Source organism: Hoplias malabaricus, chromosome 1 (genome assembly GCF_029633855.1).
Source record: "Hoplias malabaricus isolate fHopMal1 chromosome 1, fHopMal1.hap1, whole genome shotgun sequence".
Taxonomy (NCBI): Eukaryota; Metazoa; Chordata; class Actinopteri; order Characiformes; family Erythrinidae; genus Hoplias; species Hoplias malabaricus.
The window spans coordinates 47,995,354-48,022,401 of NC_089800.1; the positions used below are offsets into that span (position 1 = coordinate 47,995,354).

Genomic DNA, 27,048 nt, shown 5'->3' on the forward strand with positions numbered 1-27,048 from the left:
GAGTTGGCTGAATGGAGCTGTGGCTGCAAGGTTGTCTGTGCCTGTTGGGGTGGCAATCCCCGCACCCGGAGGTGGACACCCCGGGTGAGGGGGGCTGTCAAGCTGAAGAAAGAGTCCTATCAAGCCTGGTTGGCTCAGGGGATTCCGGAGGCAGCCGACAGGTACCGAGGAGCCAAGCGGCTTGCGGCTTCGGCTGTCGCTGAGGCAAAAAACTCAGGTGTGGGAGGAGTTCGGTGAGAACATGGAAAACGACTTTCGTCGGCTCCGAGAAGTTTCTGGCAAACCATCAGGCGACTCAGGAGGGGAAAGCAGTTTTCCACCAACACTGTATATGGTGGGGGTGGGGAACTGTTGACCTCGACTGGGGACGTCATCAGGCGGTGGAAGCAATACTTCGAGGATCTTCTCAATCCCACCAGCATGTCTTCTGCAGAGGAAGCAGAGCTTGGGGACCCCAGGGGGGGGGGGGGGTTATCACTGGGGCTGAGGTGGCCGAGGTGGTAGGGAAACCGCTTGGCGGTAGGGCCCCGGGGGTGAATGAGGTTCGCCCCAGGTTCCTCAAGGCTCTGAATGTTGTGGGGCTGTCCTGGCTGACACGTCTTTGCAACATCGTGTGGACTTTGGGGGCAGTGCCTCTGGACTGGCGGACTGGAGTGGTGGTTCCCCTTTTTGAAAAGGGTGATCGGAGGGTGTGTTCCTACTATAGGGGGATCACACTCCTCAGCCTCCCCGGTAAGGTCTATGCGGTAGTTCTGGAGAAGAGAGTCCGACTGATAGTTGAACCTCAAATCCAGGAGGAACAATGCGGATTCCGCCCCGGTCGTGGAACACAGGACCAGCTCTTTACCCTCGCTAGGATCCTGGAGGGTGCATGGGAGTTTGCTCAACCAGTCTACATGTGTTTTGTGGATCTGGAGAAGGCATTCGACCGTGTCCCTTGGGGTATTCTGTGGGGGGTGCTCAGGGAGTATGGGGTACTGGGCTCTTTACTACGAGCTATCCAGTCCCTGTACAAAGACAGCAGGAGTCTGGTTCGTATGGCTGGCAGTAAATCTGACTGGTTTCCAGTAGGAGTGGGACTCTGTCAGGGCAGCCCGTTGTCACCGGTTCTGTTCATACTTTTTATGGACAGAATTTCTCGGCGTAGCCAAGTGGCGGAGGGTGTCTGGTTTGGTGGTCTCAGGATTCCATGTCTGCTTTTTGCAGATGATGTGGTCTTGTTGGCTTCATCGAGCCGAGACCTCCAGCTCTTGCTGGACCAGTTTGCAGCCGAGTGTGAAGCGGTAGGGATGAGGATCAGCACCTCCAAGTCCGAGTCCATGGTACTCAGTCGGAAAAGGGTGGAGTGCTCTCTCAAATACCTCGGGGTCTTGTTCACGAGTGAGGGAAAGATGGAGCGTGAGATTGACAGGTGGATCGGTGCAGCATCAGCAGTATTGCGGGCTCTGTACCAGTCTGTTGTGGTGAAGAGAGAGCTGAGCAGAAAAGCAAAGCTCTCGATTTACCGTTCAATCTATGTCCCAACCCTCACCTATGCTCACGAGCTTTGGGTAGTGACCGAAAGAACGAGATCGCGGGTACAAGCGGCTGAAATTAGTTTTCTCCGCAGGGTGTCTGGACTCTCCCTTAGAGACAGGGTTAGGAGCTCGGACATCCGGAAGAGACTCGGAGTGGAGCCGCTGCTCCTCCACGTTGAGAGGAGCCAGTTGAGGTGGTTCAGACATCTGGTCCGGATGCCTCCTGGACGCCTTCCTGGTGAGGTGTTCCGGGCATGTCCAACGGGGAGAAGGCCCCGGGGCAGACCAAGAACACGCTGGAGAGACTACATGTCTTAACTGGCCTGGGAACGCCTCGGTATACCCCCGGAGGAGCTGGAGGCGGTGGCTGGGGAGAGGGAGGTCTGGGTTTCGTTGGTCCAACTGCTTCCCCCGCAACCCGGACCCGGATAAGCGGTGGATAATTGATGGATGGAATGGATGGCTGTTAAATACACACCTGACACCTCAAGCGAGGATGGAAAAAACCTTGAAGACTGGGTTTGGAAGCCTCAGCAGCAGAGTCCTTACATTTTACTGTCAATATAAAAACAAATAGAGCTTGCACGCCTACTGAAATAACCCACATATTAACTTCCATGGCCAGACTGGTTAGCTTCTGGCCTGTTTCCGAGCCACCCATCAACACACAGCATCTAGTTTCACCATATGAAGCACTTTACTTAGAGCCTCACAGGCGCACAGATGAACCGGTTGTCAAGATGAATATTTGGGACACTTGGCTGCTTAACCCGCTGCACCCTGTAACATCGTTTTACTTTTACAGAGGCATGACAACTACCAAGGCTGGCCAACCCAGTTTTGTTTCTGCAATAGCTATGACTTTGCCCTTGAGCCTACAAAACATGTCTTGTGGCCTCACTGCTGGCACCATGTCAGCATCCCCACCCCCACAATTGGCACATGGATTCTCCTGCCACTTCTCACTAAATAGCTTTGGCCAGCAAAAACTCTTGTTTTTGCCCAGTACCTTGTCCTTTTGTTTCTGAAAAGCATTTTGAGTTGTCATTGTGTATGAATGATGCTCTATAATACAACCCCAATTCCATTGAGGTTTGGACATTGTGTAAAACATAAATAAAAATAAGAAATATGATGATTTGCAAATCCTTTTCAACCTATTTAATGTTCAATCTGAAAAAATGTATTGTTTTTTTGCAAATATTCACTCATTTTAAATTTGAAGCCTGCAACACGTCCCAAAAGAGTCAGGACAGAGGAAACAAAAGACTGGGAAAGTTGAGGAATGTTCAAAAAACACCTGTTTGGAACATTCCACAAGTGAACCGGTTAATTGGAAACATGTGAGTGTCATAATTGGGCATAAAGGGAGCATCCTGGAAGGGCTCAGTCATTTACAAGCTGTCACAGTTGAAGGAGGGTGAGGAGGGGGACGTACACACAAGGAAGATTTATTTAAACAAAACCAAGGCAAACACAAACAGAAAACAAACAAGAGCAAGGAGGCAAGAAAACAAACTAGAGCTCAGTAGAACATCATTAGAACAGGAACATAACTGTGAACTGGTGGTAATGTGTAAGACAACAGACAAAGAAACATCTACACACACAAGAACCGACAAGGGAACACTGAAACAAAGGGACTATATATACACAGAGCGCTGAAAAAGGAACACCTGGGGACAATAACGAGAGGGCAGGACTACAAAGGAGACGAGAGGGCGGAGACAGGAAGAATAAACAGAGCCATGTGGTAAATGAGCACATGGCTAGGAAAACAAACACGACGTGACAGATGCCCCCTCCAAAACGTGCAACTCCTGGTGTGCGTAAACCTAGAACTCCCAAGAGCTGGTGCAGGAGAGGAGCAAGGAACTAGACAAGAGACTAGACTGAAACGGACACTGGACAGGACTAGAAACAGGAGACAGGGCTCGGGACAAGACAGAGGACAAAACCAGAGACAGGGCAGGAGTAGGCACACATGACTGGACAAAGGTCAAGACAGGGTGCTGGAAATTAGATTGAAACACTGGACGGGAGCTGAGACTGAACAGGTGTAGACAAGGGAGACAAGATAGGACCAGTAAAAGAAGACTGGACAGGGACATGTGACAGAACATTTGACTGGACACTGGATGTGGACAGAGACTGGATGGGTGTAGAAAACTGGGACAAGACTGGTGACGAGACTGAGGCTAAGTACTGGGACTGTACAGGTGACAAAACAGGGATTTGGGACTGGACAGATGACGGGACTGAGGCTGTGACTGGATGGAAGGAGACAATGGACTGAAATGGGGACTGGACATGACTTGGCAGTGGGACTGGGACTAGGAAAATTACGGGGACAGATACCAACACAGTGACAGGGACAGGAACAGAGACAAAGGCAGACACAGGTACAGGGACGTGGATAGAGACAGGAACCAGGACAGGAACAGACAGGGAATCCAAAATAACAGAAGGGTACCCAGGACTGGCAAGAGTCTGTGGGGAAGCCTGAGGTACCAGCCTGGGCACAGTTCTGGGGATTGGCACCAAAGTTCTTGGGGCCGGCCTATGGACACAACCTGAAGAGGCCAGGGCCACAGTCACAGGTGCAGAAGCGGCGGTGGACGCCGCAATCACAGGAGCAGAAGCAGCGGGGGTCGCCGCCATCACAGGAACAGAAGCGGCGGTGGACGCTGCTTTCTCAGGAGCAGGAGCGGCGGTGGACGCCGCCTTCTCAGGAGCAGGAGCGGCGGTGGACGTCGCCTTCTCAGGAGTAGGAGCGGCGGTGGACGTTGCCTTCTCAGGAGCAGGAGCGGCGGTGGACGCCGCCTTCTCAGGAGCAGGAGCGGCCGAGGAAGCCGCCTTCTCGGGGACAGGAGCGGCTGGGTTCGCCGCCATCTCGGGGACAGGAGATATAGGTTGAATATAGGTTGAAAATGATTTGCAAATCATCATATTCTGTTTTATTTACGTTTTACACAATGTCCCAACTTCATTAGAATTGGGGCTGTAAAACTTGCCTAGCGAAATCTTTATTTAAACTTCAAACTGGGGTGGCACAGCATCACAACAAGTAGTGTCGCTGTCACACAGCTCCAGGATCCTGGGGTTGTGGGTTCAAGTCTCGCTCTGGGTGACTGTCTGTGAGGAGTTTGGTGTGTTCTTTCTGTGTCCGCATGGGTTTCCTCCAGGTGCTCTGGCTTCCACCCATGGTCCAACAACAAACGTTGGTAGGTGGATTGGCGACTCAATAACATTTATAGGTATGAGTGTGTGTCGCCCTGCAAAGGACTAGCGTCCCCTCCAGGGTGTGTTCCTGTTTTGCGCCCAGTGATTTCGGATAGGCTCTGGACCCACCGTGACCCTGAATTGGATAAGCGGTTACAGTCAATGAATGAATAAATAAAAGTTCAAACTGCAAATGTAAAAGACCATGAACCTGAGACTAATGCCAACTGGGCACTCAATGACTTTCAAAATGCACACTACACAACATGTATTGCTTTGTGAGCTGGTTGTTTTTTGTTGTATCTCTAGTTTCAGAGAATAATAATCAGACTAAACTAGTTTTTAACCAGAGAGATCCTTGCCAATAGCTAAATAGACAATTGTAATGATGCACAGATATTATAAACGAAATTTCAGAATTACCCACTGAAAATCGTTGGTGCATTATAAAAAGAACAATTTTCCAAATCTTAAACCGATATTTAAAAATTTTCGGCGCATGCTTAAATACTTTTTTGGAGGACATGTCATATTTGATAGACCACTGCAAGTTTGTAGAGGATTAATATAGAAAGAATGGAGATTAACAGGGCTCTTCTGTGCAACCTCAAAATCCTGTAGGAATACTGCACAGACCTATGAGAACAGACCTGTCTCTATATAGAAGGAGAAGTAAATGTCAAGCTAACATCAGCAGTTGAAAGATAATATTTTATAGAATAATGTTTTAAAGAGCAGACCATTATTTTTCTTCGTTGCACTTGTACAATGCAGAGTACAGTATACATCTTTGATTATCTGTATGATGATATGTAAGGACTAGAAGAACTAATATCAATTGACATTTAAATAATTCATATTGAACTAAATTATATAAATGTCCTGTAGTAACATGTTTCCATGTGTAAATCCTATAAAGTGGTAGCAATAGAAAACATTGCTTTTTTAATCATGAGTAGCAAGCTTTTATTTGTTTTTGGAACACAAAATCTGACTGTACAATGGTGTTGAGCATTTTTCAAGATCTTCCTGCAGAAAATATTTCTTTCACAAGTTTCAAACTGACTGGTTTCTACACTTTGGGAGAATGGAGGCGCTTTCTTTTCATTCCATACTTTCTTATGTTTTTGTTGTCTACCATCTCAAACACCACTCTAATATGTTTAATTATTTCTTTAAGAGTTCTACACTCCCCGATGTTTGTGTTAATTGGTCTCATGGCTGTTGTGGATCTGCTTATGCCAATGTTTTTTGTACCGAATATGCTGCTAAGCTTTTTATTTGACTGGAATCAGATTTCACTTGTGAGCTGCTTAATACAAGTTTTTGGTATTCAATATGTTGGTGCGTATCAGTCTACTGTACTTTTATGGATGGCTCTGGATCGCTTCTTTGCTATATGTAGACCACTTTCTTATCACAAAAACATGCAGATATCCAACTTTCTGAAGTTTGTTATTGTGTCAGTTATTAGAAACGGGCTTTTAAATATCACAATGGTGTCTTTGGTGGGAAAACTGCATTTTTGTAAGAAAAATGAGATAGATCACTGTTTCTGTGAACACATGGGGCTGGTTCAGTTGGCCTGTGGAGATACGTCTGTTAATAATGTACTCGGACTTACAACTGCTCTTCTAATAGCTACTGCAGATTTTGTTTTCATTGCTGTATCTTATGTAATAATATTTGCTTCTGTCATGAAATCTGGGAAGTCCAGCATGAAAGCTATTAACACTTGTGTAACACACATCATCGTCATCACGTTTTCATTGGTGTTTGCTCTGACAGCTTTTTTGTCGTACAGAATTACAAATAATATTTCTCCCAACAGCCGTATTTTTATAAGCACAATGTATACACTTTTCCCAAGCTGTTGCAATCCAATCATTTATGGTGTGAGAACAAAGGAAATAAGACAACAGTTTTTAAAGATTTTTAATCGTGTAAAACCACAATAAGTCAGTGTGGTAGTCTGTAGCATATGATATGATATACTAACCTGTTGAGTAATTATGTGTACTCGTAAGATGAACTGTCTTGCTGATATGATATATATATGTGGAAAACAAAAGAATCAAGTGGCATATATATATATATATATATATATATATATATATATATATATATATATATATATATATATATATATTCTATCTATTTTCCCATATGCCATGTGATCCCTTTGTTTTCCAAAGCAGTCAACAAGTTGTAAACAGGCTTCAATCTACACTTTATGTAAATATTCAAGTACCAATAGTTTTTTTTAAGGATAGAATATTTGTTCTATTGTTTGCCTAAATGTGATTTCAATGCTGTTTTTGATTGATGAAATAAAAGTGTCTGGACTGTTTAAAGAAGTTTTCAGTGCATCTGTTTTTTTATTTAATCTTATTATAAAACCAGTCAATGCTTCTCAACACTGGTAACAGCAGCATCATTAAATAAATTCTTCACTTCTTGCTATAGCGGCACGGTGGCGCAGCAGGTAGTGTCGCAGTCACACAGCTCCAGGGACCTAGAGGTTGTGGGTTAGATTCCTGCTCCGGGTGACTGTCTGTGTGTTCTCCCCGTGTCCGTGTGGGTTTCCTCCGGGTGCTCCGGTTTCCTCCCACAGTCCAAAAACACACGTTGTTAGGTTGATTGGTGACCATAGGTGTGAGTGTGTGTTGCTAATGAGGTGCACCTGAAAGTTACGGGGGGGGGGAGGCTAACATTTAGCATGTTATACCAGCTTTGACCAGCAGGTGGAGGTGGATTTTTCCCCCCTCATGCATCTCCCGAACATGGGAAATTTTTTTGAGGAATTAGGTGCTAAGAATTAGCACGCTGTACCAGCTATGACCACAAGAAAGTCAGTGTAACTCAAGACAGTACCCACAGCCGAAACATGAGCATACTGGCCGTCACACAGCCAGAAAAAAGACAATTTGTTCAGCTGTTCTTAATTATATATAAAATTTATACATTTATAATTAAGAGCAACTGAAAAAATGTGCCACTTTTGTGGCTGGTGATGGGTAGTTTGCTCGTGTTTCAGCCGTGGGCACTGTATTGGGTTGGACTGCTCCCTTGTGGTCAATGCTGGCACAGCATGCTAAATCTAGCTCCTCCAACAAAGTGTTTTCCCCTATGGAGTGAGATCACAGTCGTTTATGCGAAAGCGCAAAAACAACACTAAATCGAGCAAGTCAGACTCAACGAGCGCACAGAATCGTGAATACCGAGCGAAAACAGCAATAGCTGCGTAGCTCCGCGCTCTCGTTTAATTACTTTCAGTGCGCGCTCCCGTTTTTTCCTCGCTTCAAAAACTTGAGCTTGCACTCGCTTCCTGGTTTTAACAGGAAATACGTCACAGATTCAAAAGCTGGTAACATTCATTATCCGTAAGCGCTTATCCAGTTCAGGGTCGTGGTGGGTCCAGAGCCTACATGGAATCATTGGGCGCAAGTCAGGAACACACCCTGGAGGGGGCGCCAGTCCTTCACAGGGAAACACAAACACACACAAATTTGAGTCGCCAATCCACCTACCAACGTGTGTATTTGGACTGTGGGAGGAAACCGGAGCAAACCCACGCGGACACGGGGAGAACACACCAACTCCTCACAGACAGTCACCCGGAGCAGGAATCGAAACCACAACCTCTAGGTCCCTGGAGCTGTGTGACTGCGACACTACCAGGAAACCCATGCAGACACAGGGAGAACACATCAAACACCTCACAGCCAAAGACTCGAACCCACAACCTCCAACCACACAGGTCCCTGGAGCTGTGTGACTGCGACACTTTCCTGCTGCACCACCCTTCAGGTGCGTCTCATTAGAAGGTAAAAAAGAAATTGTAGAAGGAAAAAAGTTTTTTTTGATGGCTAAAATTTTACAAGTCATGTACAAATGTACAACAGTTTTTGGTGTGTATAATAGGCAGGAAAAATAAATCATGTGGAACTTAGTCTCAGGAACATACACTTAAATTTATTTTTCCCCTTGTAATTCAGAATTCCATAGATAACTGAAAGCTGAAAAAAGAGAACCTGTTTAAATATATAGTGGAACCTCAGTTAACGACCACAATCCGTTCCAGAAAGTTGGTTGTAATCCGAAATGTTTGCTATCCGAAATTATTTTCCCCATAAGAATGAAAGGAAATAGAAATAACTGTTGACTCACTAATATATAAGTGTTAAAGGTTATATAGGTATGTTTTTTAATGATAACAGTTATAATACAATTCATAAAGAGTTAAATAAACATACTAACATTAAAGAAAGCATTTAAACATAAGAAAATTTACCTTTTTGAATGCAATGTGATGGCGTGAGTGGATGGAGGTGTGGGGAGGAAGGGTGGAATTACTGCTTGGAAGGGGAATCCCCCTCCATGAGAACAACTGGCATTGCGACTTCCCTTGTCTGTCGCTTTGAGATCGAAGGAAAAAACTTGTCCAATGTCTGTTGTTTCTGCCTTTTTTGTAAAACTTTACGGTAATATGACATCACATTGTCATTGAACATGTTTAAGCTCCTGTTGCCTACCGCACTGTTAGGGAAAGATTTTTCCCCCCACTTTGCACACATCTCTTTAATTACTGAACTTGAGATTTCTTCCCATCTTCCTCCCCCTCTGAAGACATTTCCTCAGCCAAATTCTTTTCTTGCTCTATTTGAAGGTGCTGCAACTCTTCAGTGGTGAGTTCCTTACTATGCTCATTCATAAGTTCTTCATCATCGTCATTATTCATCTCCAACCCCATGCCTTGGCCCAGGGAAACGATGTCATCAACAATTTCTTCTTCGAATCCTTCAAAATCTTGCTCTGGCACACACTTAGGCCAGAGTTTCTTCCATCCCGAATTCATTGTACTGTAGGTCACTTGCTCCCATGCATTATCAGTAAGATGAACACAAGCTAGTATGTGGAAATGATCCTTCCAGAAGGCCATCAGAGATAAATTGGAATCGTTGGTGACATCGAAACACTTTCTGAATAAGGCTTTCTTGTCGAGTTTTTTAAAGTTTCTCCAGGGTGTGTTTCCGCCTTGCACCCAATGATTCCAGGTAGGCTCTGGACCCACCGCAACCCTGAACTGGCTAAGCGGTTACAGAAAATGAATGAGTGAATATATATATATATATATATATATATATATATATATATATATATATATATATATATATATATAATTTTACTTGGTAAATTTCCATCACTTTAAAAAAATACAAACAAACACAGAATATAGTGTTAGAAAATCAATATAATAAATCTGCCCAGAATATTTACTGAACATTTTGGACACAAAAAACTATAATCTCAGCTCCCTCATTGCAGTATTTAACTTTTATTCAAAATTTCCATTCCACATTAAATTCCACCTTAGTGCCTATGAACATTGTTCTAACTGATAAAGATAAATAAGCACCCTGAACAGAAAAGTAACAACACAGGAGTTTACAGGAGAACATGACGAAGGGAGTTAAAGAAGAAAATACAGTATTTTCCAGTGCACCATCACACCACATCAGCAGGGAGTGGAGTCACTGACCCAGGAGGGCTTTTCTAGAAGAATAACCGTTCAGAGTCCTGTTGGAGCCTTTTCGCAGTACTTACATATCTCCATATAGGAAAAGTTAGTCCAGTGTTGAGTCTTGTCTTGTCTCACTTATATGTTAGTGGCTATTTTTACTTCTAATGACTAATGAAGTCTGACTTCTAATGAAGTCTGCAAAATTGTTTTCAAACTGCTATGACACATCTCAATGTTAATCTCTATTTATTTTACCTAGATCAAACACTATTTAAGGCCATGTTTAAAATCCTAGATAAGAATGTGTGTTCTATTGCAGTCAGAGGCAATGGAAGGCCCCTCCATGCCAGCTCAAAGCTGTAAGGAATAGAGCACAGACCCCTGAGAACACATTGGTTCTATAAAGAAGCAAAGACACATGTCAAGCTTTAATCAACAGACAGGAATAAGGAGGAGATACATAAGTGACTTGTTAAAAATCAATCAATTATTAATGCCTTTGCACAAAGCAAAGTGTGTAATGCATAGCTTTCTTTACAACTGAAAGTTGTTGCTGTTATGAAATAGATTCTAAGACTCTTGAAAACCTTGGAAAGATTTTGCTTATAATGCAGTTTCTTTCCTTTTTTATTATTATTTATTTTAAATTTTTAATCACATACATGATGAATGAATCACCAAAAAAATTGCTGCCAAGTATGTCATTATTTGTAAATGATTGTCACTTCACTATAGGCTGAATATAAAGGACAAAGAGAATAATGCATGTGTCCTGTAATGTAAAATTAACCAAACAAAAATTGAAAATTTTGGAACAAGTGTGGAAAAATCTATAATTATTAATAGCAGTCCAAATATCTGTCTGTATCTGTATCTGTCTTAGGAGTAGTGGGTGTGTCTGTTATGAAACACAAATGCTGACAGCATGCAAGATCTTCCTGCAGAAAATATTTCTTTCACAATTTTCAAACTGAATGGTTTTTATTCTTTGGGAGAATGGCGGTGCTTTCTTTTTATCCCATATTTCCTGATGTTTTTATTGTCTACTGCCTCAAACTCTATTCTGATATTTTTAATTATATCTCGGAGAGCTCTACACTCTCCAATGTTTGTGTTAATCTGTCTAATGGCTGTTGTGGACCTGAGTATGCCCATGATATTTGTACCACACATGTTGCTCAGTTTCTTATTTGACTGGAATCAAATTTCACTTGTGGGCTGTTTAACACAAATATTTTGTGTTCAGTATATAGGCTCATATCAGTCTACTTTACTTATGTGGATGGCTCTGGATCGATTTTTTGCTATATGCAGGCCACTTTCTTATCACAAATATATGCAAATGTCCAACTTTCTAAGGTTTGTTATTGTGCCAGTAATTCGAAATATACTCCTAAATATGATAATAATCTCTTTGGCTGGAAAACTGCGTTTTTGTAAGAAAAATGAGATAGATCACTGTTTCTGTGAACACATGGGGCTGGTTCAGTTGGCCTGTGGAGATACTTCTGTTAATAATTTACTCGGACTTACATCTGCTTTTCTAATACCAGCTGCAGATTTTGTTTTCATTGCTGTATCTTATGTAATAATATTTGCTTCTGTTATGAAATCTGGGAAGTCCAGCATGAAAGCTATTAACACTTGTATAACACACATAATTGTCATCACATTTAGTTTAATATTTGCCATGACATCTTTTATGTCATATAGAATTAAGAATAATTTTCCTCCCAATATCCGTGTTTTTATAAGTACATTATATATACTTTTTCCAAGCTGTTTCAATCCAATCATCTATGGAATCAGAACAAAAGAAATAAGGCGACAGTTTCTTAAATTTTTTAACCTAAAAGTCTTACCGCAGTAATAGTGATGAGGAACTAATACTTGGAAATCTCATATATTAAAACAAACATTAAATTACCTTAGAAGAACATTTCATTCTTGTCTTTTAAAATAGCTTGTTTGTTGATAAAATTTTGTTCTGAAAGTGATCAATATTTAGACATCTTACATATTTAATTGCTCATAAACAATCATGTCCTACTGGTATTGTATGAATACACATGAAGTATAATTACTCTGAATTCAAACAAATAAAGGCACTGGAGTATTTTTATTTTTTATTTATTTTTTTTTGTAATAATGTATTTAAAGGTGTTTAAAAATGTAGTTCAAGACTGAGTGAGTTTATACTTTTATTTTTTCATATGTTTCACTTGGAGTCCATTTCAAATTAGGAAATGTATTAGATTTGACAAAAAATATATTTGTTGTAAATAATTTCAGTTCTCTATTTAAAAGTTAGTTGTAATATGGGAAAATGTAAGAATGAGTGTGAATTTGCTTTCTGTGTAGAAAAAATGTGTTTTAATCTTAATTACATACGTTTACTTTGTATTGGTGCTCATTTTTATTTGTGATATTAAAGTGGATATCATGGATAAACCTTATTATAGTAAATGGCCTCAGCTTGTATTCTGAACTGAAAAGAAAATAGATCACTGAAATACCTAAAAAGGGGGTACTTTGTGAACTTTAGCACATATACTCTCCAGCCTGATTTTGCTCGTGTGGTCCACTAACATTTGGCACTCTCAATTGGTACTATTGTTTTTGCTCTGCTGTCTCCTGCCCCAGTTATGGCCCAATTATGTTCAAATCTCTGATTACTTTTAGGCAATTAGGAAATTATTATTTAACTACTTTTTCACTGCTCTTTACTTTTTACATAAAAAGTCAGGACAACTTTTGTTGTATTTTATTTTATTAACGCCCAGGAGTTAATATGTTTTGTTTTTTTCCAGTCCATTACTAATCTAAATATTTCAGTACACATTTATAAATTTCATTCATTCATTCATTATCTGTAACCGCTTATCCAAGTCAGGGTCGCGGTGGGTCCAGAGCCTACCTGGAATCATTGGGCGCAAGGCGGGAATACACCCCGGAGGGGGCGCCAGTCCCTCACAGGGCAACACAGACACACACACACACACACACAATCACTCACACCTACGGACACTTTGGAGTCACCAATCCACCTACCAACGTGTGTTTTTGGACTGTGGGAGGAAACCGGAGCACCCGGAGGAAACCCACGCGGACACGGGGAGAACACACCAACTCCTCACAGACAGTCACCCGGAGCGGGAATCGAATCCACAACCTCCAGGTTCCTGGAGCTGTGTGACTGCGACACTACCTGCTGCGCCCTCATTTATAAATTTATTTAACAAAATTAAATACTGAAGAAATGTATGCTTAACCTCATCAGAGGTGTGGTTTAGGCTGCTTTCATTATACAGAAACCCTCACTAAGGACTTTGCAGCAAGAAATCAAACGACCTTCAAAACATCTTGTAAGTTTAAATAAATAACATGCACACATGGCAAATTTTATTCTGAAGGCCCATGGTGCAAATACATATAATAAAAATGTACAACAGTGTGGAATGTTCGCAAAATATACAGTAAATATTTACAAATTATTTGAAACTTGAAAAAACAAAAAATATATATAGATTGTGGGTTTGGTGTGTTCTCCTGTGCTGTGTCTGCATGGACTTCCTCTGGCTGCTCAGTTTTCCTCCCACAGGATTGGCAACTCAAAAGTGCCCATGTGTGAGTGTGTGTTGCCTTGTGAAGGACTGGAGACTGGCGCCCCCTCCAGGGTGTGTTCCCACCTTGCGCCCAATGATTCCAGGTAGGCTCAGGACCCACCGTGACCCTGAACTGGATAAGCGCTTACAGATAATGAATGAATGTTTTTTTCAACACTCCTAGTGGAACTTAAAAGAAATCTTGATCAAACATGACTGATTCATTCATTCTTTGAGTGTCTGTAACTACTTATCCAGTTAAGGTTCGCAATGGGTTCAGAGCCCACCTGGGCACAATTTAATGGGCACAATTTAGAATGACCCCCTGGACAAGGTGCCAGTTTGTCACATGGAATCACACATTCATCCTTTCACATACCAACATGAGTTAATGTACTGTAGAAAGTAACTGGAGCATGCAGAGGAACCCACACACTATCCCACTACTAATGCTAACAGCTTCCTCCACAAAACACAATACATATGCTTCAGTTTGGTACCTCTCTAAAGTTTGCTCTACACTCTACGTCTGCAGGTGCACCAGCAAAATCAGGCATGTGTACCAGAGCATCATCTATGTAAACCTTGCAGACGTTTTTGGGGACATTTGCAAGCACTCCTTACATCAACTGCTCAAAAGTGGCCATACCAGTAATAGTACTGTTCACTAACAGTGCCTGCAGTCACTGCTCCACAGATCCAGCAAACTGAGTCTGGGAGTCAGGCTTAATGACAACATTGAGCCAAAGGTAATTGACACAAATCCACCAACTGCCATCTTTCTTTCTGGCCAGGACTACTACCGTGTTTCCCCGATAGTAAGACACCCCCGATAGTAAGACGCAGTGTGGGTTTTAGGGGGGTCGGCTAATGTAAGACGTACCCCGAAAGTAAGACATAGTAAACTGTACGTTGGAAAAATATAAGCCATAGTACCGGTACCTTTTGCTGCATTAACTGCGGGATGCGGACGGATCTGGAGCGGAATGAGCGGAGGGATGTGGAGGCCGCGGGAGCAGCAGTAATGTTGTCCGTGGTCCAACACGCAGCCTCAGTGCCCTCATGTGCAGCCGCTGGTGGCCTCTCTGATTGGCATGGCCATGGTTGTCATGGAATAAATCTGTTTTATCTTCCAGTATAACATATTCAAACTGTTCGTTCTTACCGTTTTTCATTGTTTTACATGTTATACATGGAAACACCGTCATGATACGGTTGTAACAAGACATTCTTGGCACTTGCTTTTATAAAACTGTTTTATGGTGAATACCATACTGTTCAGGTTGTTAATAAATGTTAATTTTATGGTTAAAACAAAAATCGACATTTTTTACCAATATAAGACACACCCCGAAAGTAAGACATAGTGGGACTTTCGGGGGTAAAAAGAATGTAAGACACTGTCTTACTTTCGGGGAAACACGGTAGTAACATCTACAGTAACTAGATGGCCCCTATTGCTGCTATCACATTCACATTCCGCTCTCCGGCTTGACAGTTTTGCACCCTCTCAAAATCGACACATATTGGTGACTGTTATGAGTTGCACAGTTATGACTTCCCTCCCGCAGGGAGTAAAATCAACTATGGTGTTGCTGGGTACTGTGTAGGCTGGAGCAGCAAATCCTTTCTCCATCCACTTTGCATGGAGCCAGAGTTTACAGGAGTCACTGTCCATATTTAGGGTGCTGTTGTCTGGCTGGCAAAATGCCCCTTTCTCCGACACCACCAACAGATGGCCCACACCCCACTGTCTCTTGTGGGAGTCACTTGGCTCTCAGCTTCTTCATCACTGGCCTCTACTGCTCGGTATGGTGTCTCAAGTTGCATCTAGCACCTCCTGAGTATGTGCTCCACACTTTCTGCTTTGAAACGGCTGCCTTTAAACTCAAAGACATTTCGAGCTGAAAATAGCATCTTAGGTCCTCTAGCATCCGTGCATTTAAGAAGTACTCCAGAGCAATGTTTCTCTCTTTCTCTCTTCGACTCACTTTCAAAAAGGTGGGTCACTCTCCCAGTCACTCTTTCTGTTGTTACACAGGGTACGAAGGGGGTCTTCCCCTTCCTCTGTCATTTCCCTTGCTGGCTTTGAAGTTTCACCGCTGCACCTGTTTTGCCATGAAGTCCGCTGCTGATGTTGTAGGTGCAGAGTTGCTGGGTACTTCCTCTGCTGGCCTTGAACCATCACCTCATCCTGCCCATCCTTGAACCAGCCTCCGCTGTCTGGTCTCATCCTGTAAAATGTAGGCAGATTATTCATTACCGTCTCCCTCTGGAACCTGCATCATTGTCCACCTCAGAACGTTACTGAATTCACAGATACACCTTTAGATGAGCTCTGCAACAAGGTCTCTCTGAATTGGAAGGAGGACATATCCCCCAGTTTGATGAATGAAACCGAGCCATTACTGTGTTTAAAGCAACCTATAAGGGCATTAGGGAAAGCGAAGCAATAGAATGAGAAGCACTTTGGGCTTAGTGTATGGCACAACCATCAGAGCCCTTATCCACCATCCTCACGTTCTCAACTTCTGATGGTAAATAATGCTTTGCAGAGTTCTGTAGACCATGACAGTGTTTGTAAGGCCTCTGTATCATGATGAAACAATTAGTGACTTAACAGAACGGGAATTTTAAAGCTGTTAAAATACACTGATCATTAACAGAAATAAACCTACCTATGAGCACTGGGTCTACACTAGTGTGTAGTAACTGAATGGAAAAAAAATGTTCTTGAGCATAGCTATCTGATGTTCTCTAGGAGGCATGTCTCCAGGTGGCTCTGTGTCCCAAAAGTGAAGCACTGATGTGGAAAGGACGGGTTAGTCCATCTGATTCAACACAAACCCCACTTGGGAAGAGCTGACTTTTTATGCATTTTGCAAACTCTCAGGGGGTGGGCCTCTCTCAAACTGAGATATTACACACATTTTTTTCCCCAGACCAATTCATCATCATCATCATCATCATCATCATTTTCTTCTCCGCTTCTCCATTTCAGGGTCGCGGATATTACACACATTTTTTTCCCCAGACCAATTCAGTCATTGCCAATTTCATCCATTTGATAAAATCCCCCAATCACATGATGCTACCACCTAACAGTGTCATTGGACAGCTGAACTTGCTGAGAAGAATGTTAACAGCCCATATGTCCTGCACTGACTTATAACCTAGCACCCTTTTTATCGATGGGTGAAAGGCTGGGCTACCACCAAGAGGAAGCCCAAGAGACAGTGCTAACCTTGCTCTCTTGGACACGCAGTTCCAAACAACTGAGGCAAAATCACAATAATCGCAGGCAACTACTTAAAACACTGCATGACTAGGAGCCCCTTAAATAATTTTAAACATTGTTATATACCTTCCAGTATTTAAAATAACAATTGTTTCATGCAAAAGAAAACACACAAACACACACACAAAACAAAAATGGAAATGCCTTGACTAGAGTGATGTACTCCAGTCTGTCATCCAACGTTAAGCAAATGTACATGTAAACTTATTTGTGAATTTACTTATTTGTCATTTACTTTTATTTCTGTTGTGATCAAAATATTGTGCAGGTTGAGACGATTCTATGTAATGAGCCATTGTTAAATACATGTTTCTTACATTAACAGCTATGTTTTTAGAGCCTGGCCAATTAGCAATGGGTGTGTTAACAATGTCCCAGTGTAAGCATGTCCTCACAGTGTCTTTCACTAATGAGCACTCCTCTTTAACAAGAAAACGATGGTTGATTAGAGAAATAAGAAGTGCTGCATAGTTGAAACAAATACACTGTAGTCACCATGGGAGAAGCAAATTAGTTTACCATTTTAACAAGCATCTTTTGTATTTTATATGAATTTTCAATGAATACTAAAGGATGATTATTCTGCTTTTCTGTGAATACAGAGAGGCATTGATTGGGCTTCTGACATCTGACATTTACTCAGTCTATTACAATATATATACAATTATATGTTGAACTCTCAACTGTAGCATATGAATAAATCTGGTAGTAATATAAAATATGCTTTTTAAATGATGCTACAAAGAATAAATTATATATTCAGCTTTATTTGGTAACTAAGTATTCTATAAGTCTTAAAACAAACCCTCAGTGTCAGAAATTGAAGCAGCTTACATGCAGTGTGCTTCCACATCCTACAGTCTTGTAACTTATGAGTTATGAATTACAGGTTGTACAAGGCATTGCAGCCTGTTATGTACACATGATGTTGCTATGGATCTGTGTTGGTCAGTATTTACTAAGGCAATTTGTTTTTCAGTCCTGTGGGGCAAAAGGTCCAGCTCAGCCTATAACTATATATATATATATATTCATAAGATTGTGTACCAAACTCATTTTGGTGAAACAAATTCTCCATATGAACTACCGGGCAAACCAAGGAGACAGCAAGAAATAACCTCAGGTAAAAACATATCATCAGGTAATCTCATGTTTCCTTGTCAAAAAGATAGTAATTAAAGAGTGTTTAAATGTTTAAATAACTGAAAGTATAGGTAAAATGAGACTTCCTAATAGTCCTTATTTTTATGTAAGACTAGACAATAAAAGTGTAGGAACATTTTTTTATTATTCAAGTTCAGAAATGCCAGCTAGTGTCTTTTGTACTTCAGATATAATCTGCAACATTTTGTGATGTTGATTAGGGTGATAAGAAGGAATTTCTCTTAAGTTAAAGATTTTCTCTTAAAACCTACAGTATGTTTTATCTTCACAGTGCCATGACTGAGGAACTCAACAGATCAAACTTCTCACATACAAAATTTATTTTTGTTGGATTTCCAGAGATCTTCCAATACCGACGTCTGCTTTTTCTACCTTTTTTCCTCAGTTACATTATAACTCTGTTTGGAAATGTTTTAATGATTTTTGTTATTAAAAATACAAAGAGCCTTCATAACCCAATGTACACGCTGGTATCTATCTTAGCTGTGATAGACATTATTGTGCCTACTGCAATTATTCCTGCCATGCTTCTCAGTTTCCTTTTTGACTTGAATGAAATATCCTTGTTTGGATGTTTGACACAGATGTTTCTCATTCATTTCTTTTCTTCTGTAGAGTCTACCATTCTGTTAGTAATGGCTCTGGATCGTACTGTAGCTATCTGTAATCCACTTCGGTACACTGCTATCATGAATTCTTCTATGTTTTTAAAACTGCTGCTTTTCACATTGATTAGGAGTGGTTCAATTATGTCCACTTTGGTTGGTCTAGCTGCACCTTTATCTTTTTGTGGATCCAATGTTATCCATCATTGCTACTGTGACCACATGGCTCTTGTTAGTTTGGCATGTAATTCAATTGCCAAAAATAATGCAGTGGGGGTTGCTGTTATCATTTGTTTTGTTGGATTTGATATATCTGTAATTTTATTTTCTTATGTAAAAATCCTGTACGTTGTGCTGAGAGCTGCAGCAGGAGAGCACAGATCAAAAGCCTTCCATACATGCGGTACTCACTTAATTGTAATGATGTGCTTTTATTTTGTGGGAAGTGTTACTTTTCTTTCACGTAACCTTAGTATTCCAATTCCAATAGGTGTCAACACCTTTCTGGGTGTCACATATATAGTTTTTCCTGCATGCATAAATCCGATTATCTATGGTGTCCGAACCAAAGAGATAAGGACTGTGCTCTTAAAAAAGTTCAAAATGCATGTAAATAGAGTCACAGTTAAGGTGTCAACTGTGAATCGTTGAATACAATTACTGCTAGTTATTTCTTTCCTCATAGTTATTTTAGCTGTAGCCAGCTGGGCATGCCGTTTGATGTTCATAGGCATTCATAAACTACAACAACAAAACATGTTATCCATGGCTATTTGGACTGAAAAGAGCTGTAAGAGTCTGATATTTAAAAAAAAAGAGAATGTTTTAAGGGTTAATTTGTGATGTTTTATTTGACACTGTTTATGCATTAGTTAGTTCTTTTTTCGTGTTTGACATAGCAAGAACCATTTAAATACCTCTTTTTTATTTTTATATGTTGATTTCTTGTTTCAGTCTCTGTTACAGAACTTCTCAACTGTTTAATTCTTGAAAGCAAATGTAAATACTTTTATGTACTTGAGCACCTTTAATTAAATGAATATACGGTTTACATTGTATATTATAGGAAAGTAATTTACTGAAAGTTATAAACCCATTCCTGTGTAAAATGCAATAATAACCATAATCACTGATTTGTTAATTCACTTAAACCTGTAAGTGTTGCTAAGTGACAAATTTACAAAGAAAGGATTTCCAGTGTTTTCATTGACCAACTAGTATGTATTATGTAAACCTGTGAATTAACTAAGCACAGATTCAAGTTTTATTGAATTTACCTATAATCCCTACAGTTTACTACACAAGGACATCTAAGAAATGTTAATAGAAAAAAAGAATATGCAAAGAGTTTTGGTTTTAATAACCTCCTCCTGGGAATAAAAGTCATAGTGGTTAACAAGCTTGTTATGGTTGTGCTTTAATAAAGGGCATTGCACAGTTGAAGATGTAGGCTAAATGAATCCAACAAGACCCCAACTGTCTTGAGAGACAATACACTTAATTAGTGTCACCCCAATTAAATCACTTGCTGGTGAAAACATTAAACATAATTAAAAACATGGGTTATATTAATGATATACATATGTAGCTGACACTGAAAAAAAAGTTGACTTATACAGTCATGACACCATTTTCCAGAAAATGAAATATTGCTACCAAAAAAGAGAAACCAAAAGACAAAATTGATATCATTTCATGCAAAACTACAATAATTTTTCAGAATTGTGGGTAAATAACTTTGCTTCAAGCATGTGTTGCTCATTTAAACTCACCTTTAGCATGAAACCTTAGCAAGGTGTGGAAAATATAAAAAGGACACATGAAACCAGATAAAAAAGAGAGAGGTTGAATCAGTCTTGGTACTGTGTTTGTGTGCACCACACTAAGCATGGAGAAAACAGAAAGAGGAGAAGCGAACTGTCTCAAGTGAGAACTTGAGAACCAAAATCTCAAGGTTACAAGTCCATCTCCAATAAAAATTGAAAATTTCAGTTTCTGCCATGGCTGTAGTTAGCAATGTGTTTCACCTGTTTTATTGTTGTTAGTATTAACTGGCTGCAGAATGGAACATTCCTGAAAAGTATGGGTATCTGAAGGCCTCACAAACCGGCTTAAGAAATGTTGTAATTTATGGCCCTGTTACTCAATATAACACCCATTTTTACTTTGTGTTTGTAACTAACTGTACTCAAGACAGAAAGACACATCATAATTTATATTTTTTTAAAAAGTTCTTACAAGATGAATAAACTAATTTAGCTATTAAGAGAAATATCACCAAAATGGTTCACTTCAGTAAAAACAGGAAAATATGGATAGCAAAAAAATATGCAGCAGTGGCTGTGCTGCATCTCACATGAGTTTCACCCAGGAATGTGGGGTTGGTGTTAATAACAGGTAAAAATATAATGATAATTGAGTCCCTGTCAAATAGCTCCAGTGCCCTGCTGTTGTGGGTTCAAACTCAACTCCCTTGGTGTGAGTGAATGTATGAGTGTGTGTCACATTGCGAAGAAGTGGCACCCCCTCCATGGTGTGTTCCTTCCTTGTGCCCTGTGATTACTGGTAGGCTACAGACCCACTGCCTGAAATTGATAAGTGTTTATAGACAAAGAATGAATAAATGAAAATGAAAATTATGCAGATAATTATAAAAGTTTTTTTTATAATGAGACATGATTACTGTGGTGTATGAGAATTCTTCACTTTGACTGGTTCATTCTTGATCATATGTTGCTTTTTGTATAGAATTTGTGTTGATTCTGTCTTGTTCAAGTCATTGGATTTCTGTTTCCTGTTTGAGGCACAGATTGATTCTAGATTGGTTAGGGCTACAGTAGACCCAAGTCAGATGTGCGATATCGAAAAGAACATAAAGGACACAGAAAAATATATATTTTTAAACATTTTTAGAATTCAGCTACATAAATTGTGATTACATATCTTGTGAAACACAGTGAACTTAAATTTGTGTGTACGCGTGTGTACATATAGTACCCATTACAAATTTGGACCCATCTTCTCATTAGTCATTGGTGGAATAGGGCTATTCACTGTATAGAACTCTGTACCAGCCCTTACCTCTGCACAACCCAGGGTATGCTCTTAAACACATTAAGCAGGTGAGTAGTTCTACAAAATAACTCTTGACGAGGCCACAGCTGTTCACTGAAAACCATTCCCAGTGACAACTTCATGAAACTTATTGAGAGAACAATGTATTGGCTACTCTGAAGAATCTAAAGTACAAAAACGCATTCTGGTTTGTTTAACCCTTTGTTTACTAGATAATTCCATGTGTTCCTTCATAGTTTTAATGTCTTCAACATTAATTTACAATGTAGAAAATAATAAAAAACAAAAACAACAAAAAAGCCATTGAATGTGATGTCCAGATGTTTGAATGGTACTGTACATTCACAGTATGTGGAAAATGGCCCAAAACAAAGGAGACCCTCCCTGAGTGGGTGTCCAAACTTTTGATGGGTACTGTATTAATATGCATAGAAACCTATTAAGTAAATCTGACCAGCCACTGAAAACAAACAACGTAATTAACACTCCAAATTCACAGAACATCAAAGCATATATGTAAAACAAAAACATCAAAGCAGTGAAGTATGAACATAGTAATCAAACTGTTGATTTCTTCACTTTAAATATAAGTACCTGAACATAAATTCGTCTATGTGGTAATTCACAAATCACCATGGCAGCTACAGTTACATGGAAAAAAAATCTGGAAAAAATGTGTAATTGTAAAATACAAATATTTCTACTAATTAGTGAATAAGTATACTTTGTAAACTGAGAACAAACGAAGTACAGAATGTCAATGTGCATTAACTTTATTCAACTTCAGATATTTTATTAAGACAACTCTGATTTCTTTTGTTCGTATCCCATAAATAAGTGGGTTTACACAGGCAGGAACAAGGAGATACATTAGACTAGTAAGCACACGTACATCACGTGAAACTGTACTGACTCTATAACCAATAAATACACTAAGTACACTACAATAGGCAACTGCTATGGTCATTAAATGAGAGCTACATGTCTGAATGGCCTTTTGGTGAGACTCTCCTGAAGGAGACTTAAATATAACCACAAACACAGCAGTGTAGGAACCCACTATAAAGACACAGTCAGAGCTTGGAATGCTGAATCCGATTGCACTTGCTACATAATTCCTAGAAATATCACCGCAGGCCATATTTACCACTGATGAGTGCTCACAGAAGCAGTGGTAAATTTGGTTAGATTTACAAAATGAAAGTGGTGCCACCAGCCAAACCATTCCAATTACATATACAACATTACGAGTTACCAGTATAGAGCAGAACAGGAGGGAATTTCTTAGACTGACAAAGTCATGGTAATGTAAAGGGTAAATAATGGCTAAAAGTCTGTCAGTAGCCATCCAAAGTAAAATGCTTGACTGAAAACTAGCCGCAAGATGAATAACAAACATTTGAATGAGACATTCTGTTTTAGTAATTACATTTATGCCAAACGCAAAACTAACCAGCATCTTGGGGACAATGCATACTGGCACAACAAACCCAAGAGCTGCAATTAGTGCAATCAGAATGTACATGGGAGCATGCAGAGTGCTGTGCTTTATAATTATAATGACCAGAAGAGAGTTAGCTGTTACTGTGTACACTAAGATGAGGAGAAAGGGTATGAAAAGCAAATGCCGGTATATCTGAAGATCTGCAAATCCAATTAATTGGAATTCAGAATGTGAAAAATTGTAGACTGGTTGGTAATCCATTCCTTGAGACAGACTATTAATTGATTATACAAAATGTTAGTATTTTTGCTGTGTGAATATCTTCTAAAAATAGTTCAATATTGCTCTTCAAAGACAAATATTACAACTTTAATATATCTACATCTATGAACAACAACAAAAAATCACAAATTAGAAAATTCCTACATATCATAAAATTCCATCCTAAACCCATAAAAGACCAATACCAGAAAAAGATGGATGTTTCAGTTTTCTGTGTATTTTAGGCTTCGTTTTAAGGAGTGTGTGCATAGTGTTGTCATTGGCTGTTCTGCCTCTGTTACGCTGCTGCCTCCTACTCTCCGTGTGACCTGACCCGAACTCTTAAATATTCCTTGTTCCTCCCCTGGCACTGAGCTAATCCTGTAGCAAACTTTTAAATGTAAAACATCAAAAAACATCTCTTTTGACCATGCAAAAGGGCAGGGCTAACTTTGAAATAATAGCAGATATCTTAAACAAAAACTCAATAAACAAATCAGTAAAATGACCGAACCAAAAAGATTTACTTTGTTAATTATGAATGTGATCTTTGCAACATGAATTTAATTACAGCAAAGACAATACATTTGGGAATAATTAATTAAGAATGTCTTATTTGATGGCATTCTGTGGATTCTGGGAACACTCAGTAAATTATATCATCATTTAATAGAAAATGAGCGTTATACGAGCAAGGTGAAGATGTACATTTAAAAGCCATGGAAACATTACTCAGTAGAACCAATTAAACTCAAGACTTTTTCTTTATCAGGACACAGCAGTAAAATCTTTACATTAATAAAAAAAAGTTTCATATACAGCCCCATTTTCAAATCATGTTGGACAAAACATAACTTAAAAAATGCAATTATGTGCAAAATATTTAATCCCTATATTTAATTTACATTAGTGCAATAACTGCTCAACAGCTCAAGGTCTCCATTAAACGTTTTTTTTTCTTTTCATAATAGGCCAAATGATTTTAGTTGGTGACAGACCATAACTGCTTAAGCTCCCAGACTCTTTAACTAAGGAACCATGTTGTTTTAGTCCATGCAGGGTGTGGAGTGGCCTTTTCTTACACTAATAAGCAAGGCCTTCATAGATAAGGGGCATCACCTAACGCTGCCCCCGTTTGTTGCTTGTCACAGCTGAGGTGAGTGCATCCTTATGCCACAGACTGTTTACTTTGCTGCTTTGTCAACACTCTGGCCTATTTCAAGCTAATGGCCATTTAAACTACTACGATCTACAATGACTGCTAATTCTGGGACACAATTTTACCCTCTGGCTCTGTGCTGTTCATTGACCACTACGTACCCCCAATATCATTTGTGCTGTCTTGTGATCCTTATAATACCCTTTGTTTTGCTATTTTGTAAGAACTTTGGGATCTTGAAATGCACTATAAAAATAAATGTATTATTATTATTTATTATATGGATGAGGATGTGTTGTTCCAAACCTGAATATATCATTAAGCATTAACTGTGCCTTCACTGATGTGCAAGACCATGCCATGAGCACTAATGCAACATACAGCATCATGAATGCTGGGTTTTGAAATGTTCACTTATCACAATCTGTATGGTTCATCTTCTCTTTATCCCGGTGGATGCACTGTTTGCCCATAAAGTCTGTCACAGAGTGGTGAACCCCTGTGCTTCTAAATGACTCTCTGAGATTCTCTTTTTAATCCTAAATATGTCAAAGCCCAAAGTAACCTATTTTATTTAGCATCACACATTTTTCTTAGTCTTTTGTTCCCCATCCAGACTTTTTTGGATATTTTTGGATACATATTGCTGGCATCAAATTCAAAATGGGCAAGTACTTTCCAATAAACTATAACATTTCCCAGTTTCAACATTTGAAATACTGTCAAATACTGTCTTTGTTCTGTTTTCAATTCAATATAGGTTTGACCTGATTTGCATATCATGTTTCTATTAATATTTTGCTTGTGTTGTCAAAATAAATAAGTAAGTAAATAAATAAATAAATCATGAATGTGCAAGAAATATAATTAGATTTTAAAAATGTATTTACATTCAATATTGGTGGTAAGAATATATTATTGTGTGTGGCCATTTCTGATAGTTGAGCAGCTCAACTATCAAAAGTCAAATAAAGTTAAAACTGAAAAGAACACCAATGATTGCCTTTACAACAAGTCAATCAGACACATTTTTGACCTGGTCATGGTCTTATCTGAGTCCTGATTTATTTATTTCTTTTTTTTAATTATTAATTTATTTTATTTTTTACTTGTCAAGTTTTTTTAAACTCATCAACTGTTAGAAACCCTCTTTAAGTGAAACTATACTGAAGGGTCTTTCTGTTAAAAAATGGTATCTGCAAGGCTTTAGCTTTTAAAGAAATGAATCAAGATGTTACTTGTTTATTTGGTTAATTCTTCCAAATTTCTTGCTAATTAAAGACTTAAAATCTGCTGTACATAGAGGTGCCGCACCATGCCACAAAGCATGTAACAGTGAAACGTCCAAATATAAACATAACCGAGCTCCTGGTTAAGCTCAAACTGGGTAAGTGTGCTTTTAACACTCCATTTATTAATTTAGAGTAATTAAAGGATCATAATGTCAGATTTTTGAAATTGGGGTTTTTGAAATTAGTAATATAAATAAAATCTATAATTATTATTTTATATTAGTTATTTATTATTATTATTATTATTATTATTATAATACTTTGATGAATGTATCAGGTAATATTCACTACTTTGCTGTTTTCTGAGCAAACTTGGTATTATTTTTGCTTTCTGACTGAAAGTTACAAGCTAAAATTTCTTGTGTGCCATGAGAATAGTTCTCAAGCCATGTGTGAAGTACTGTGCTTTTTCTAATGTTTCTCAATAATGTTTTAATGTAGTGTAGTAATGGAGAAGTACATGGAGGCGCTGTGGCGCTGAGGAATTTAACAGGGCTCACAATCACTGAACAAATCCACACATTTTTTGCACTGGTGTGCAAATCTCTGTTTCAGATTCAATAATTATTTTATTGTCACTACACTAGGTGAAGTACAGTGTAATTTAAGCCTTCTTATTTCTCTTGAACCTCTAAGTGCTGCTAAGTGAAAAAAAAGTACATAGAAAAGATTGCCAGTGTTTTTATCAAACAACTAGTATGTATTTTGTAAACCTGTGAATGAACAAATCCCAGATTCATATTTTACTGCATTTTACAAAAAAACCCAACTGTTCTATAAGCAAGGTATTTTATGAATTTAACAAGAAATTATTAGATACAATTTTGACATCGAATCAGCTATGACATATTTCTATAAGCAGAAACATTTTATTAGAAGAAA

General features: G+C 39.3%; 4 protein-coding genes across 4 annotated transcripts; 3 read left to right on the plus strand and 1 right to left on the minus strand.

Annotated features, from left to right (window-relative positions):
* The first annotated feature begins 5,740 nt into the window (after window positions 1-5,740).
* LOC136666120 (olfactory receptor 52K1-like) lies at window positions 5,741-6,697 on the plus strand. Its single transcript, XM_066644134.1, has one exon. The coding sequence runs from the start codon at window positions 5,741-5,743 to the stop codon at window positions 6,695-6,697; it is 957 nt and encodes a 318-aa protein (XP_066500231.1).
* A 1,518-nt stretch (window positions 6,698-8,215) lies between these two features.
* Window positions 8,216-19,586, plus strand: or55e1 (odorant receptor, family 55, subfamily E, member 1). Its single transcript, XM_066646408.1, has 2 exons — window positions 8,216-8,566; window positions 18,602-19,586. Exon 2 carries the CDS (start codon window positions 18,606-18,608, stop codon window positions 19,584-19,586), a length of 981 nt encoding a protein of 326 aa, XP_066502505.1. The 5' UTR covers window positions 8,216-8,566; window positions 18,602-18,605.
* Window positions 11,189-12,133, plus strand: LOC136664141 (olfactory receptor 52D1-like). The gene has a single exon (XM_066641219.1). It carries the CDS (start codon window positions 11,189-11,191, stop codon window positions 12,131-12,133), a length of 945 nt encoding a protein of 314 aa, XP_066497316.1.
* A 3,181-nt stretch (window positions 19,587-22,767) lies between the features above and the next one.
* On the minus strand, window positions 22,768-23,715 carry LOC136668784 (olfactory receptor 52I2-like). The gene has a single exon (XM_066646521.1). It carries the CDS (start codon window positions 23,713-23,715, stop codon window positions 22,768-22,770), a length of 948 nt encoding a protein of 315 aa, XP_066502618.1.
* Between the last annotated feature and the right edge of the window lie 3,333 nt (window positions 23,716-27,048).